Source organism: Chaetura pelagica, unplaced genomic scaffold, assembly GCF_000747805.2.
Source record: "Chaetura pelagica isolate M959 unplaced genomic scaffold, ChaPel_1.0 scaffold485, whole genome shotgun sequence".
NCBI lineage: Eukaryota > Metazoa > Chordata > Aves > Apodiformes > Apodidae > Chaetura > Chaetura pelagica.
The window spans coordinates 533,610-549,823 of NW_009953315.1; the positions used below are offsets into that span (position 1 = coordinate 533,610).

The window sequence follows — 16,214 nt, forward strand, 5'->3', positions numbered from 1 at the left end:
AGGGAGGCAGCTCGGGGCGATTCTCCAAGCCGGCGCGCTCGGCTGCCCCGGGCTGCCCGGCCCGGCACAACGATACCAACTGCCTGCGGGGAGATGGAACGTTTTTGTTTGCGGGATGCTGTGTCCTTCGGGGCGGAGGCGCGGGCTCGCCGGGTGCCTCTGCCCCCACAAGGAAGCTGAGGGGTGTTTGCCCCCCGTTTCCCCCTCTTCCTGGGGTGAACCGCAAGCCCTCAGCTCCTCCGCGGGCTCCGGGGTCGGGAGTGTTTGGGTTTGTCCCCCTCATGGCCGAGTGCGGGCACGGAGAGGTGAGTTTTGAGCTGAGGTTGGTGTCAAGCCGCCTGCGAAAGGATTAGGCTCCTCTCTCTTTTTTCCCCCGCCTGTCTGCTTAAAATAACAGCAGGTGGGGAGCAGAAAAGCTGATTTGTGCCCTCTTTGACCGAGTTCTTTAGCCGTGTCACTAGGGTATCTTCAAGGCGATTACCGGGTGGAGGTTTTGATGGTGTCTGTTTATGTCTTCATTTGCTCTTCTAGAATTAGTTACCTTGCAGAATATTTGCATCAGAATCTTGTCTTCGTACTCCCTGGTAAGAGATAATCTCAGTTCTGTGACTTTGAAAACTTCGATTGCTCTCCTGCTGTTTGTTACAGAAGGCTTTTAACAATTTCAAGAGAAGCTGTTGTGGCTTTTCCTTTATGTAACTAGCAGTGTCTATTGCAACTCGCTTGTAAACAAATGACAATAAATTTTCTCAGGTTGTTTCTGAGCTACATAACCAGGAACTCAGAGTGTCTGAAACTGACATTTATCCAGCTCATAGCAGAACAGTGTGAAGCTAAGAAGTGGCATGTACTTAAAGTTTGTTGCTAAGAAAGCAAGTTGTTTGTATAAACACTTGTGTATATGTTAGTATAGGCTGACAATGTTTTGTTTCCTTTTCAGTAGAGAATGTCGCTGTTTAAAGCTAGAGACTGGTGGTCCACCCTGCTTGGAGAAAAGGAAGAATTTGACCAAGGCTGCCTGTGTGTTGCTGATGTTGATAATAGTGGCAGTGGGCAAGGTAAATTCAGAATTACATGGCTGTTGACTTTTAAACCACATGGGTGCAAGTTTGCTTTGACCAGTATATATTGAAAGCTTATTAGCTAGGCTAGTTGGCTACTTTAGTTTGAAGTCTGCTATCTTTTATGTGTCCTTGTAGGTTTAAGGAAACAAATGCAATGTCATTTTTCTTTGTATATTTGTAAATTTCCTAACATCTTAATTCTTGTTTGTGTTCAGTAATAATATCTGTCTTATTCCCTCTGGCAAATATATTTTAAGTAGAACATTTTCAATTAGTCATGTGAGTAAGCACACATTGTAAGTCATTGGAAAAACCTAAAGGGGGGAAAAAAGGAAGGTTAGAGCTAATAAGCTAAGAATTTAGGAAAACACAACCTTTTCTGCCTGGAAAATAAGGGACCATGGAAATGAATGACTTTGTCTGAGTAAACCCTGCATTTTTATGCAGTAATTATGTGGAATGATCTTTGTTGTCAGGAAGAGCTCTTGTGTGTATCTGTTTTGAATTAATAAATATTTGGGATCTTTTGCTGATATGCTCTTGCTCATCTTGGAGCTCTCTTTGCTCAGTGGAGGTAATTGAGTTTTTCATGATTACCATACTCTTAAGTTAATTGTATTTAGATTGTTCCTTTTCAGAAGGATTTGAATGAACTTGAACTCTTACTTGTTTGGTATACAGCCTTTTTCAGGAGAAATTCAGAGAATCACTTAGGTTGGAAAAGACCTTTCAGATCATTGAATACAATTGTAAACCTAATACTGCTAAGTCCACCTCTAAGCACCACATCTACATGTTTTCCAAATATTTCCAGGGATGGTGACTCCACCACTTCCCTGGGCAGCCTGTTCTGGTGCCTAAGAACACTTTCAGTAAATTTTTGTCTAATCAAAACCTTCCCTGGTGCAACTTGAGGTCACTTGCTTTTGTTTTATCTCTTCTTACCTGGGAGAAGAGACCAACCCCCATCTGACTACAACCTCCTTTCAGGTACTTGTGGAGAGTGATAAGGTCTACCCTGAGTCTTCTCTTCTCCAGGCTAACCAACGCCAGTTCCCTCAGATACTCTTTGGAGGACTTGTTCTCCAGACCTTTCCTGGGCTTCAGTTGCTGTGCTTTAGACGTGCTCTGGTGCCTCAATGTCTGTCTTACAGTGATGGGTCCAGTAGCTTTCTTGTAACTCTGGGTGTGGGGTGGGAGCTGGCTGCTTGAGTACTGTCAAAAAACATTTTATTAAACTAAGTGGTGGTTGTGAGCTATGGCTTGGCCATTAGAGGTGCCCACCTTGCTCCACAACTGTTTCTGGTGACTTGTTAATCAAGTTATTAAAATTAAATTATGAGATAAAGGCAACTACATCAAAAGTGAAGTTGGCTGGCATAAATGTGCCCAGCTAATGTGCAAGTGGGATGCTGGGTGAGTGGGGAGAACTAGAGGAGGATTTGGCTCTGGAAGCCAGGGAGCAGACAGCTGCCCCACTGCCTCCCACTGAGTCTGAACAGCTGCTCCAGTGCTGGTACTGCCATACTCTGGGCCTGGTGCTGCTTTACTCCTACTTGCTGTTTTGTCTCCTGCCTGTATGCTGTCTTCTCCCCTAATGTAATATATATGTGGCTGGCATGACCTTGCTGATGGTCCCCCTCTACCCTCTGTGAGAGACTGTTGCCATGTGCCTGGGCCTCCGTACAACATGGTGCAGAGCCCCCACTGGTGGTCCAAGGGCTTTGCAGAGCTCACTGTGCACCAGGAGCATCAGTAGCATCTGCTGATTTGTGTAGAGTTGTCCTGTGGAGAGTTGTTCTAGGCCCTTTACATCACCCCCTAAGCAGGTCACCTTGTCAGAGAAGCAGATGAGATTAGTCAATCACCACCTGTCTTCCATAAACCAGTGCTGACTGGGCCTTGGTTGTCCTGTATGTGCTGTGTGATGGCACTCAAGATGATCTGCTCCATTGCCTTTCCCAGAACCCAAGTCAGGCTAAAAGGTCTGCAATTCCCTGGAGCCTCTTTCTGGTCATTCTTTTAGATGGGGGGGTCACATTTGCCAATCTACGGTAAGATGAGATCTCCCTTATTAGTCAGAACTGCTGAGAGATGATGGAAAGGGTCTTGGCAAGCTATTCTGCCAGCTTCCTCCATACTCTTGAGTGGATCTCACCCAGCCGCACTGACTTCCGTGTGTCTCAGTGGTGTAGCAGGTCGTTAACAATTTCACCTTGGATTTTGGAAACTTCTTTCTGCTGCCAATTCCTTCCAGCTTAGAGGGCTGGGTGCCCTGAGAACAACTGGTCTTACTACTGAAGACTTAGGCAAAGAAGGCATTAAGTACCTCATCCTTTGATGTATTTCCCTCTGCATCCAATAAAGGGTGGAGATTGTCCTTAGTCTTCCTTTTGTTGCTGATGTATTTATAGAAATATTTTGTCTTTTACAGCAGTAGCTGGATTGAGTTCTAGCTGGGCTCTGACCCTGCTAATTTTCTCTCTGTATAACCTCATGGCGTCCCTGCAGTCCTCCTGAATGGCCTGCCCCTTTTTTCAAGATGTCATAAACTCTTTTCTTTTTCCTGAGTTCCAGCCAAAGCTTTCTGTTCGGCCAGGCCAGCCTTCTTCCCCTCTGGCTAGTGTTTTGGCACACAGGCATGGCCTGCTCCTGCACCTTTAATTTTTCCTTCTTAAGAATGTCTAGCCTTCCTGGACCTCTGTGCCATTCAGGACTGCCTTCCAAGTGGCTCTGTCAACCAGGTTGCCTGGTTGTCTCTATCTGCTCTCCCAAAGTCCAAGGTAGCAGTTCTGCTAAACCCCTTCTTCACTTCTCCAAGAATTGAAAACACTCTCACTTTGTGATCTCTGTACCCAAGGAGGCCTCCAACCAACACATCACTCACAAGCCCTTCTCTGTTCACAAGGAATGGGTCCAGCAAGGTGGCTTCCCTAGTTGTCTCATCAGCTGTGTCAGGAAGTTATCTTTCACACACTCCAGGAACCTCCTAGACTGTTTTCCCTCCACTGTATTGTATTTTCAGCAGACATTTGGAAAGTTGAAGTCCCCCCACAAGAGCAAGGGCTAGCAGTCATGAGACTTCTCCCAGCTGCTTATACAGTATTTTATCTGCTGCTTCATCCTGGTTGGGTTGTCTGTAATGGATTGTCACCAAGATATCTGCTTTGTTGATCTTTCCCATGGTTCTTACCTGAAGAGTTTGTAGCTGTCCTTTGTAGCACTCCAGTTGTGTGAGTCATTCCACCATGGTTCTGTGATTGCAGCTATATCAGTTTTCCAGCTGTACAGTGGCTTCCAGCTCTTCCTTTTTTTTTGTGGACCTTGCTGGATACATTGGTGTAAATGCACTTCAGGTGGGCTATTGATCCTGCCACCTTCTTTTGTGGGAGAAGTCCTAATTTTGATGTGGCTGTACCGAGGCACTTCGGTGTTTTCTAACACATCAGTAACTCTTGAGCCACTACTGCTGTGTGGATCTCCATCCCCTACCTCCACTGAGACAGCAGACTGAGTACCTTGCTAGCACACTGTCCCTCCAATGTTGGCCTGTGACCCCCAGGCTTATCTCTAGCAAGCCTGGTTTTATCTCCTCCTTCAAATCTAGTATAAAGCTCTTTCAATGACTCCTGCTAACTTTCATGCAAAGGTCCTTTTCTCCCTTTGAGATGGTTGTATCTGGTTGGTTGCCAGCAGGCCTGGTGTTGTGTAGACTGGCCCATGATCAAAAACCCCCAGATTTTGCCAGAGTTCTGTATAGCCTTTTCCTAGTAGAAAAAGAACAACATAGTTTATATAAAACCAAAACTTAAATAGTGTTGTGAGAGTACTAGTCTACCATTGTATTTACTTTCTCAACATTGTATTTTCCCTTTGTTTTTAGACTGGGCTCTTCTTCCTGAACAAAAACTGAATCAGCTAGTTGCAAAAAGAAAAAAGACCTAGCCATAGGTCAAAACTTCTTCAGTTACATTTAAGTATTTTTAAGGAATAACTAAAATGAATTTAGTTTCCTGTTGATGGACTACTTTTTACTGAACTGAGGAGAAGATGTTATCTGAGTGAGGGACTTGGGTATGCAAGTTTTTTTGTGGCTGGAGAGGAAGCAAGCAGCTGCCTTTAGCTTTTTACGTGGGGTCCTGTGGAACTATGCCAAGCCTTTAGAGCCTGGTGCACTTGAGTATTTGTGTGTTCTCCGGACTTGTGGACAAGTATTATTTGTTTCAATATGACCTTTACCTAGAAGAAATAAGTACTTGCAACAAACTGAGGTTGTTGGTTGTTATAATGGGAGACACCTCTTTGGGGTTTATTTTATTAAGAATGTTTTCATAGAATCATAGAACTATTCAGGTTAGAAAAGACCCCTGGGGTCATGGAGTCCAACCACCATCCCTACTCTACAAAGTTCTCCTCTAAACCATATCCACCAACACGACATCCAAATGACTCTTAAACACATCCAGGGGTGGTGACTCAACCACCTCCCTGGGCATCCTATTCCAGTGTCTAACCGTTCTTTCTATGAAATTTTTTTCCCCAATATCCAGTCTAAGTTTTGTTATTCATTAACAACCAAGTGATGACTTGCTTAAAATATTGATTCCAAAGTAACTCATGTAACTATTGCATTCCTCTTTGAAATAAAGGGTTTGTCTTGAGCAGGAGATCTCAAGGCCCCTAGCATTGTTGACCTGGTGTAGTAACTTTCTGGCTTTAGTTTGCATTTGGGTAAATGTAATCTGTCCCAGTTTTAAAATTTCATGCTTCTAATGGTGTAGTATGTGTATGCATGAATCCAAGACAGAAGCTGAAAGTTGGGAGTAGTCTTTAAAACCATGATGGGACCTTGTAAGAAGAGCGAATTTCAATCTGAAATGATGGAATAGTAACAATGGTCAGTGCCACTATCATGATAATTGTCATATTTAACTCATTGCTGACAGGTGTTCACTGATTTACAGAAAAGTTAGTAGCTAATCTTAACCTAGAAGACAGTGCATAAAATCAATTCCATCATGTATATATTGTTATAGGGTATTCTTTGAAGCATATCTGTGATAAATTGAATTCTACACCTGCTGTTGTATTCTGTAGTCACCTTTGTGTTTTTGTCTTGGTTGGTTTTTTTTAGATAAAATTATTGTGGGCAGTTATATGGGATACCTCAGAATCTTTAGTCCACATGCTGTAAAACCTGGAGAGGAAGTACAACCTGAAGACTTGCTCTTGGAAGTGCAGTTACAGGAACCAATATTGCAGTTGGAAGTGGGAAAATTTGTTTCGTAAGTCAACAGGCTATATTGCTGTTTAAGGTTTAGATGTGATTTTCTTTCTTTATTTTGTGGGGTGAGTTTTCAATTTCCAGATGAACTATTAAGCACTTCTATGAATGCTGCAGTATGCATTTGATCTGCTTCCTGAATCATCTTGAGAAAATTTTTACTTAATGTATATGGGAGGGTAATCCTCCAGATACTTATACTTCCAGATAGAAGTATGTAAGACAAGAAAAAACTTACATTGAAAGGTTTTTTAGATGTTAAGACTTGAGTAACTTGTTATGATTTAAGACCACTGTTTTTTGGAAAAAGTAATTGTTTGAAAGTGATTTCAAGCTAAGCTGGGAAAATTCTTGGCTTGCTCTCCATACTTAAACCTGAAAATATGTTCTTAAAGTGTTGATTTTTATTTTGAAGCTAACTTCTACTACTGTAGCATGTTGAGGAAGGAAACTTCTGAGATTTTATGCTACCATCTAACACTCAAACCTTTGGATTTGGCCCATGCTTGAAAGCAATTCCTACATGATAATTGAATTTTATCCTGTATGCATTTTACTTGGAGTTTATCTGGAAACAGTCGTTTTTTTAAACCTTTTTTACAGTGGTACCGAAGGACTTCATCTGGCTGTGTTGCATCCCCGGAAACTCTGTGTATATGCTGTTACAGGTTAGTTTACAGATACAAGCTTTCCAGTAATTTTAAGTATATTCTGAAGTTTGGATTAGGTTATATGCTAAACTTGTTAAATACAATGTTCCCTTGTCACCTCTGAAGAGCTGCAGTCATGTTTTCTTATGGAAATTTGTATGTGAAGAGGAAACATTAGTAATTAGGTCTAGATATTTCTCAATGGTTAACAGTTTTACTGATCTATCAGTGCTTGAGATGCTGTGATGTGTGTGATGGTGTTTGGTAGTGCTTGTGAGCAACTAGTTCTCATTACAGTTTTAGGAGTGGGTGTTACTGCTCAGCATGGTAATGAACAAACGGTTGTTTAATTAGGTCTTTAAAAATGAAACAGCAATAATTATTTCTGAACTCAGAAATCTATATAATTTCTTAGAAAGCCAGAACATTGAAAATGTAGCTCAAGAGAAGATAGGTTAGTACTGAAAAAAATGGTGAAACTACTACTAAATCCTCTTTCTTCTACAGCCTTTGTCTATAAAACCTAAGTGCGGTGTTCTCTGTGTGTAAAGAGGCAAGTCACAAAATACCTGCTCTGTGCATGCCTTCTTGGTAATATATGCTTAAAGCAAAGCACAGATTTAAGAGGTCTGTTGGTTGTACCTAATCCTCAATATTCAATAGAAAACATTCTTTTTTCTGTGCAGGGACAAGTGAGGCTTCTTTCATGGTTGTCCCATAGGACCACCTTGCTTCCTGTTTACAGCCTTGTAGGCAGAGAGGTTACAAACACATGCTTTCTTTCCCAATTCTATTTGCCTTCTAGTTATGTTATCTGGAGACACTTGTAAAATTGTTATTTGTTGTGGGGTGATAGTTTGAGATGTATTGCAGTTTTCATACTAACCCTTCCCTGCACCAGTGCTTATGTCTTAGGATTATAGCCTAGCAGTACAGTTTTATTGAAACTATTTTATAATTAATGACATGCAGCCACTAGTCTAGATTTTTCCTAGTTATAATTTGCTATTTGATCTACATGGCTTAAGCATTTAAGTAACAATAAAAGTGAGGTTTTCCAATCCTGTAATAGACTCTTCATATGAGTTTGTAAGCACTTGGGCTGTAATGGTAATTTTGCTCATCTGAACAGGTACTTTCAAACAAGCTCCTTTGAGAAATAATGCCCACTTTTCCTTATGCTTCTATGGCACATGACACTTTCATCAAGGGAGATTTTTACTTGTATTATACATGTTGCTATGTCTGTTATCCATAATAAAATAACTATACTGCTTCTTCTTCAGGGCTAGCTGAAGTTTGGTCTGCACAGAATCAGACAGCTCTCTGGCATTCAGCTGATGCCACTGGTCATCTCTGGTACATGGTGAGCTCCACAAAGCCCCTGGACACTGGGGGCCCTGAGCATGTGGCAGTGAGTGGTCTCTCATGGGAGGTGGCAGGGAGACTGCTAGTGAGCTTGTTCCTGCCCTGCCTGCTGAATAATATTACATTAGAGGGAGGAGAAGGAGGTGGCACTTAAGTGGGGGTGTCTAGGAAGGTGGGGGGCAGCTGGGCACCTGAGCACTGCCAAAATTTTTTTATTAAACTAGTTGATGATTGTGAGCTATGGCTCAGCCATCCAAGGTGTCCACCTTTCTCCACAGCTGTTTCTGGTGACTTGTTAATAAGTAATATTTAAATTAACGAGGAGATACAGGCAATGACGTAAAATGTGAAATACAAAAAATTAATGCTGAGCTGTGCCTGGAGCTGCTCCTCATGCTGGTTCCCCCCGGCCTCTCCTGCCACTGGCCTCCCTGCCTGCACCTCCTCCTTCCCCCCCCTAATGTGACATGTAGTGCAGGCAGGGCTGGAGTGAGATTGCTTTTGGTCCCTCTGCCTCCCATGAGAGTGCTTGCTGCTGGGTGCTTAGGGCTCCCTGTGGCACTGCACAGAGCTACTGCTGATGCTCAAGGGCTTTGTGGAGCTTGCTGTGCAACAGGGAGGAGCAGTGGCATGTGTTGACACACAGAATTATCCCGTGGAGAGTTATCTTAGGCCCAGCCTGGATACTGTATTGCAGTCAGTATGCACGGGCTGACTGCTCTCTAATTTGCTTTTCCTCTGGTGTTGCTACTTACTTATCCAGCCAGGCCTTTTTCCTTCATGTCTCTTCCAATACTTTCCCTTATGTGGGCCTGTGTTAGGAGTAATTGCTTAAAAGCTATATTGGGTTTTAGTTGGAGAAGTTGCCTAGAAGTTTAGTATAAGCTACAAATCTTTCATAGCATGTTATTTAAGATGGTCTTGGAATAAAATTTGTATAGTTAAATGTGTGGTAGAATTTGGCTTATTCACTCAGAACACCTTTTCCCTGATGGTGTAACTATAAAGTTTTTTGTTTTCTTTTTGGGTTTTTTACTTGCTATTGGTCCCAAAGTTTTTCTTTACACAATGAAGAACTTGATTTTCTTCATGTGGTGCAGGAAAGACTTATTTATCATGAGGGAAGCTCTAGTTTCTTTAGAAAGACTTTAGGAATTTCTGCTAGTTCCCTAAAGGAGTCAGGAAATTAAAAGTCCATGCAGATCTTATCAGAGTATTTGATGTATATAATAAAGTTATTTTTGTTACATATATTTTCTCTTATCTTTGCATTGGTTATCATTGCATTGAATTTCAGACAGAGTAAAAGCGAGTGCTAAATGTGCCCTAAGCATAGCTGTGTCAAATTATAGCTAATAACTAGTTACAGATTAATTTGAGACAAAAACTAATACAGCTGAGGCTGGCTGCTGGCTATAGTGTCTTCAATTAATAACTAGAGAATCATAAGATAATTCCCTTTTGAGCAGCAGGCTTTTTTTTTTTTAATGTTAAAGGTGTTCTTAATCTGAAGAAAAATACATTTAAATAGTAAAAATCTCAGCCTTTTATAGCATATTTAGTATAATGAGACCTTATTTCTGGTTCTGGCCTTTAGGAATTTTGTAGCTTGGTGATTTTCTTGAAAGCAGTAGTGTGAGCTTTCATATCTGATTCATTAGTTGTTAGCTTTTCAGGTTGCTTAAACTGTTACTCCTTTACTCCTTCCACATTGCATGAATAAAAGGTATAAATATATATCCATAAATCCTTCTAGGGACTTTGGGAAATGTGGAACATGGGAACCAGTATCAGATTAAACTGATGTATGAGCACAATCTTCAGAGAACTGCTTGTAATATGACTTACGGTCCGTTTGGTGGTGTAAAAGGTAAGGTTCTTGTTGCATAATCTTATTGGTTGTTTAACTGTGGACAGTTACATTTTGAAAGGTGACATGAAGTTGCTGTCTAGAAAAAACAATATTTCTATAAATGATGGTACATTTTATCTTATGCATATAGAAAATAAAGCTAAAACAAGGCAAATAATATTACATTTGGAATAGTTGTTTCCTTGCATCTTGAACAAGATACGGATTTATAAGGATAATGCTGATTTTAAAAAAATCACAGAAACCCTGGCTCTTTCCTTGTAAAATACTTCAATGTGTAAAATATTTTAGCATCTAAAATAGTTTTCTTCAATGGTTTAATTCTGTTTTGCTTTTCTGCATCTTGTCTAACCTCCACAAAGGAAAAAGTTAACATCTTCGTTCTCTGAACCTGAAATGTAAAATGTCTTTAAAGTTATGTAATGCAGACTTGAAAAAAAGCTTTTGATTGCAAGCACATAAGAGTAGAAAATATTTATTGTTTGTAATTTTGAATGAGCTTTATAGATATCAGTAGTTTTTGAACTTGTGACAGTTATGAATGTCTTTGTGTTTCAATTTGGAAGCATTTAGGTTTGTTATAAATGATATCTCTTCTCTTCAGAGGTAGGTCACCCAAGAATATTGGGAAGTGGTAGTCATCTATACAAGTAGTGTCCCTAAACTGTTGGTGGAGTGATAGCACTTTACCAAGGCAGAAAGTCTGAGGTCAATATGGCAAATATATGCAGATAATAATAGAATCTTAGAATGGCTACGGTTGGAAGGAACCTTAAAGATCTAGATCCAAGCCCCCTGCATTGGCAGGGACACCTTCCACTAGACCAGTTTGCTCAGAACCCCATCCACCCTTGCCTTGGAACACTTCCAGATACAGGGCATTCTCATCCTGTTTCAGTGTCTCACCACCCTCATAGGGAAGAATTTCCCTCAGTTCTGTCTCTAATAATTTTCTGGTAAGAATTGTACAGTGTCTTACTCTAAACACAAGCTTGTTCCTGGGCTTAAATTCAGCTGACCAAAACCTGATTGAAGAGATTTTCACCTACTAATTTTGCATGATCACCTCAGGAAAAGCTGTCAACTTGTACGAGTGGGAAAGTATCTGTGCTATGAGTATACTGAGGAAAAAGTGTATAGGGTGTGGATGTATTCTTGTTAACAGCAGAAAGAAAATATGGAATTTCCTAAATCTGAGACAAGGGAATGGTGTGCTTCCTGACAGGTAGTGGACTTGGAGTAACAGATGTATTGAAATCACAAAATGGTAGGGATTGGAAGGGATTTCTAGAGATCAGCTAGTCCAAGCTCCCTGCTAGAGCAGGATTCCCTAGAGCAGGTTACACAGGAACATGTCCAGATGGATTTTTAACATCTCCAGGGATGGAGGCTCTACAAACTCCCTCGGTAATTTGTTCCAGTGCTCTGTTACCCTCAGAGTAAAGAAGTATTTTCTTATATTTAAGTTAAAACTCCTGTTTACCAATTTGTGGCAATTCTGCCTTGTTCTGCCACTGGACACCACTGAGAAGAGTCTGGCCCCATCCTCCTGACACCTGCCTGTTAGATATTTATAAACATTTATGAGATCCCTCCTCAGCCTCCTTTTCTCCAAGCTAAACACACCCAGCTCTCTTAGCCTTTCCTCATATGGTAGATGAGGGGATGGTAAGCTAGGAGTTGTGAGTGTCTGGGAATGGTTCAGGGATGAAACAAATACCTATGTACCACCACACAGGTTTGCAGAATAAACTCTAGGTTTTTGCTGTGCATGTTTCTTTACCATGGAGATACAAGTAGAAGCCTGACCACCGGCTCAGTCTTGATGCCAGATGTGTGTCTCATATGCCTTATCATAAGCTGGGGGGGATGCAAGTGATGTAATGAAGAAAATATCTTTGCAAGCTAGGGAGATGGTAATGTTTCCCTCAGAACCTACTTAGCCAGCCAAACACTTCTCAAGACCCAGGATGATAAAAATGGCAGCCAATCCTGACAAAGCAGCAAGAACAGCAGAGGGGACTCTGCTAAGTTCTGCTATCTTCTCTTGTTTTCTAGTGCTGGGGCTAGCACTTCTACCCCAGCATGTCAAGCTGCTTTCATTTTCCTTCTTCCCCGTGTTGCAGTTTGCATTAGTATGTTAATTGCTGTAGAAAAAGAATGACCTTGAGTCTTGTTTTGAGGTGGCAAAAAAGTTAATAAGCAAGGAAGGCAAAGATTTGCATTATGTAATAAATAATACATGTTCATATCATAAACTGCAGAAGCTTTCTTAAGTTTAAAACTTAAATCTAGGAAAATTACATTTAATGTTTGCATACCTGATAACAGATTACTAAGCTATATATCAAATCATCAGAGAAGTAGGCAAAATGGACGCTGGAGAAAGTTGTTTCGGAGAAATGAAATAATGTTATTTTTGTAGATTTCCTGGACTGAATGTCCTTTTTATGTGGTCTGATTAGCTTTCTTGTCCAGGTTGTACTTTTAATCTTTCCCCTAGCTCTTTGCAGTGAATATATGGGTTTTTTTAAGTGTTATCTTTAATACCCTGTTATCTCTTTAAGACTTCTAAATAACAGTGTTGTGATTTTATTTCCATCTTGCAAGACCAGCCAGAGTGAGCCAGAAAGGAGGTCTATCAAATGTTGGTAACTTAGGAAACAGCCTGTCCTGGTATGGCCTGCTAACTATCTGTGTGTATCTTTGGCAGATGGTTTGGGCTGTAATTGAAAGCCAACCAGTCTGTAAAGAAATATTTTTTACTATCTGTCTTCCACAGCCTTTTCTGGAATTCTTGCCAAACATCTTCTAGCAGTCTTTCTTGCCTTCAGCAGAAGTTAATTCATGATGGGGGCAGTGCTGGAAGTGTGCAGCAGTGAGCTTGCTTTGCTAACAGCTTGACCTCTAGACTGTGCTCTGGAAGTGGACTAGCATAACTTAGGAAGGGCTTTTTTATTTATTACTGTCTGTTACTGCTGTAACTTAGGTTATTTAGGCACTTCAGAGGTCAAGTTTGCCGAGCTACTGAAGCAGACCAAGGGGAATGGCATTTGAAGAGGAGGAGGAAAGCATGTACAAGGAGAGCATGTTGTGGGCATGTCAGGAAGCAGGTTGAATGTCCCCCAGGAACATTCTTTCACCTGAGGATAGTTCCAGACAGTTGCCTGCCAATTCAATGGATATTATGGAAAATGATCTGTTTGCTACTGCTTTCTCTTACCTCAGCTAAAATACTTGCCTCTTGGCATTAATATTTCTCCTGTAATCATTAATACTGTGTTTTTTACCCACATGCAAATTCAGTCTGTGCTGTCTGGTGGGTCAATACAACTGTAACCTTAACTGAATTGCCAAGTGCTCTGTTAGGAAGGCTGAACAGTGACGAAGGTGGCTGAGGTTTGCCTCTTCCTGACTGATGCACTGTGCTTTGTAGAGAATCTTGTGGGGAAAAAGTTTGAGCATGTTCTCTTGTTTTAAAAAATAAGCAGGCATCAAAGTCTGCAGAAAAAATATGTAAGGGAATTCTGTTTCAATCCAGCAGCTCTTTAACTTGGAGTTGCTGAAAATCCTGCAGTTCCCTCTAGATCCTAACAGGGGCTGAAGAGGCAGACACTTGTTCAGATCAAGCTTTCAATTTTCATAATAAAATTTGGTTTAGGATGTGTTGGAATAGAACTTAGTTCTTGTTTACAAAGTGACTTAGTGTCTTTAGAATGCCTGTCTTGAATGAGAAACTACCTGAAATTTTTCTCTTGAGTATTGTTTGACCTAAAGTCCTATCAGTGCTTTTCAGAAATTAAGCAGAACAGCTGTTAGGAGCAAGTGCTCTACTACTGTTTTGTTTTTGGTTATGAAGCTCCAACAAGCTTCCCTCAGCTGTCTGTAGTTAAATGTGTGTTTACATAAACCTCTCCTGGTGCCTACTTTCTGCTGTTTCATTAGGGAGGAGGATTTCTCACAGTTTCTGTTACTGTGGTAGCTGGGGAAGAATGTCTCTGTAGTTGTTTGGTATGTTCAAAATATAGAAACAAACCCCATTAGGTGTGTATCATGTTCTCAGCTTCCTCCAATGTAAATTTTTGCTGTCCTGTTTTTGCTAGTTTGTGGCAATCTTAGACCCTTATGTTATAATTTGGTCTGTTAAATTGTCAATCTCTGTAACTGAAATGTAATGAAATTGTGAAACATACAAAGTACAACTGCCATTTATAAGCTGGTAATTTTGGTCTCTTATACTAATAAAAAAGGCATTATAGAAATAAGTATTATAGATTTATTTGAATAGAGAATTGAGGTAAACAAATGCATTTTGTAGCCTAGTTGCTAGCAGCTTCATTCTTCGTAGAAGCTTCAGATTAATAACTTGATGTGAAGGCTGCTCATAGCATGTGAAAGAATTGACAAAGATATCCTCATAACAGGAACAGATGAAGACAATCAACAGATCCATTTATCCAATCTCATCCTAGAAGGTTGAAATATAAATTAATGATTTAAGCTATGGAATAAAAAAGGCAAAGACTGAGTTGTCATGTGTCTTAAAAATAGCAGAGCGTGAATTACAGTTGTCACCACTAGATGGTCCTCTCATTACAGTTATTGGTTAGTAGGCTGCATCTCTAGAGCTGCCTTTATGCTTGATCTTATTCTTAAGGTGTATTTAGTGCAAGAGGTAATGAAGTACAGAAAACAAAAACACTTTCTGAAAACCTGTATAGCTAAAAGTGTTTGATTAAAACAAAGTATTCTGTTGGTTGTAGAAATTTAACAAAAAGGTGAGATGAACTTGACTCTTTCAGCAGAATGACTAATGGGCCAGGGGTGTGGGAAATAGCAAGGAAATCCCTTATGTTTAGCTAGAATCCTACACAAAGGATTGCTTTTGTTATGTGGAATACTTTTCATATATATCTGCTTCTCGTATTTCTGAACTTTTCCTCATGATCTTAGAGCTGGAAGTTGAGTTTGTTCTGCAGTGCTCTGATTCTAGCATGTGTGTCTCTTTAGAAAGAATGACTCACGATAAAGCCATGAGTTAGTAGTGCTGAACACTGGTTTTCAACTAAGTGAACTCTTAACCTAACCACAAAATGTCACAGCCTGTAAGTAATGAACAGATTGTACAGTCTTCATGTTTTACTTCAAATATAAAATTTAAGAAGTTGAAGTGACTCTACTGTAAGCTCTTTTGATTATTTTTAGGAAAATAAGGTGGAAAAAACAGTGCACTTGTATTTATATTGCACCCTTATCCATGGTGAGGACTCAATTCTGCAAAAATTACTTTAACCTAATTTATGACAATTTTTATAAGGTCAGGTTATATTCTTATAGCATCATGCAGTTATGCCACCAGAGATTGCTGTGAATCAATTTTCATAATATTCAGCTATGTTTTCTGATAGCTTACAATCTGTTGGAAAATATTTTGTTTTCATGTCTAGTATGCAATGGTGGGTCTTTAAGGTAGAATCAGTGCCAAGTTACTGGGTAAGTTTGTTAAATAACTTGATCAGTTTGTAGTAGCAAGAGTATAGCTTGTGTAACTGGTTCATATTTTTGTTTAGGAGAGAAGTGACAAAGCTGTTGAGCATCTTAGGCTTGTTTAGAGTCTTTGGTCACACAAAAGCAAGCTCTCTATTACTCTGTCAAATATCTCAGTTGAGTTTCTCTAATGTGAGCAGCTTAGTCTTCTGTGGTTGCCATGTGGTGTAGAGGCAGCTGCACTGGTTATACAACAACAGTGTGTACTAGATGCAACATGAGATATGCTGGTTTAGCATTCTAGTTTTTATACTGGATAGCATCTCAGGTGTCTTCAAGACAAACATATCAAGACTTCTGAGGGCAAATAAAATAGTTAACTGTTGTACTGTGCTGGTAAACACTAAATGATGGAACTTCATTTGGCTGACTGTAAATCACTGCTGATAGAGAACTTCTGATAAATGAGTTGTGTATTTTGTGACTGT

At 40.3% G+C, this 16,214-nt stretch overlaps 1 protein-coding gene across 1 annotated transcript in view; it reads left to right on the plus strand.

Annotated features, from left to right (window-relative positions):
• Positions 1-946: 946 nt before the first annotated feature.
• The window catches only part of BBS9 (Bardet-Biedl syndrome 9), a gene marked incomplete at its 3' end in the record, with an annotated part of 127,060 nt that continues 111,792 nt past the window's right edge, over positions 947-16,214 (plus strand). The window contains exons 1-4 of the mRNA XM_009998099.1: positions 947-1,058; positions 6,199-6,349; positions 6,952-7,016; positions 10,123-10,236. Of these exons, the coding sequence (XP_009996401.1) occupies positions 947-1,058; positions 6,199-6,349; positions 6,952-7,016; positions 10,123-10,236 (442 nt within the window). The remainder of the gene's footprint in view (positions 1,059-6,198; positions 6,350-6,951; positions 7,017-10,122; positions 10,237-16,214) is intronic.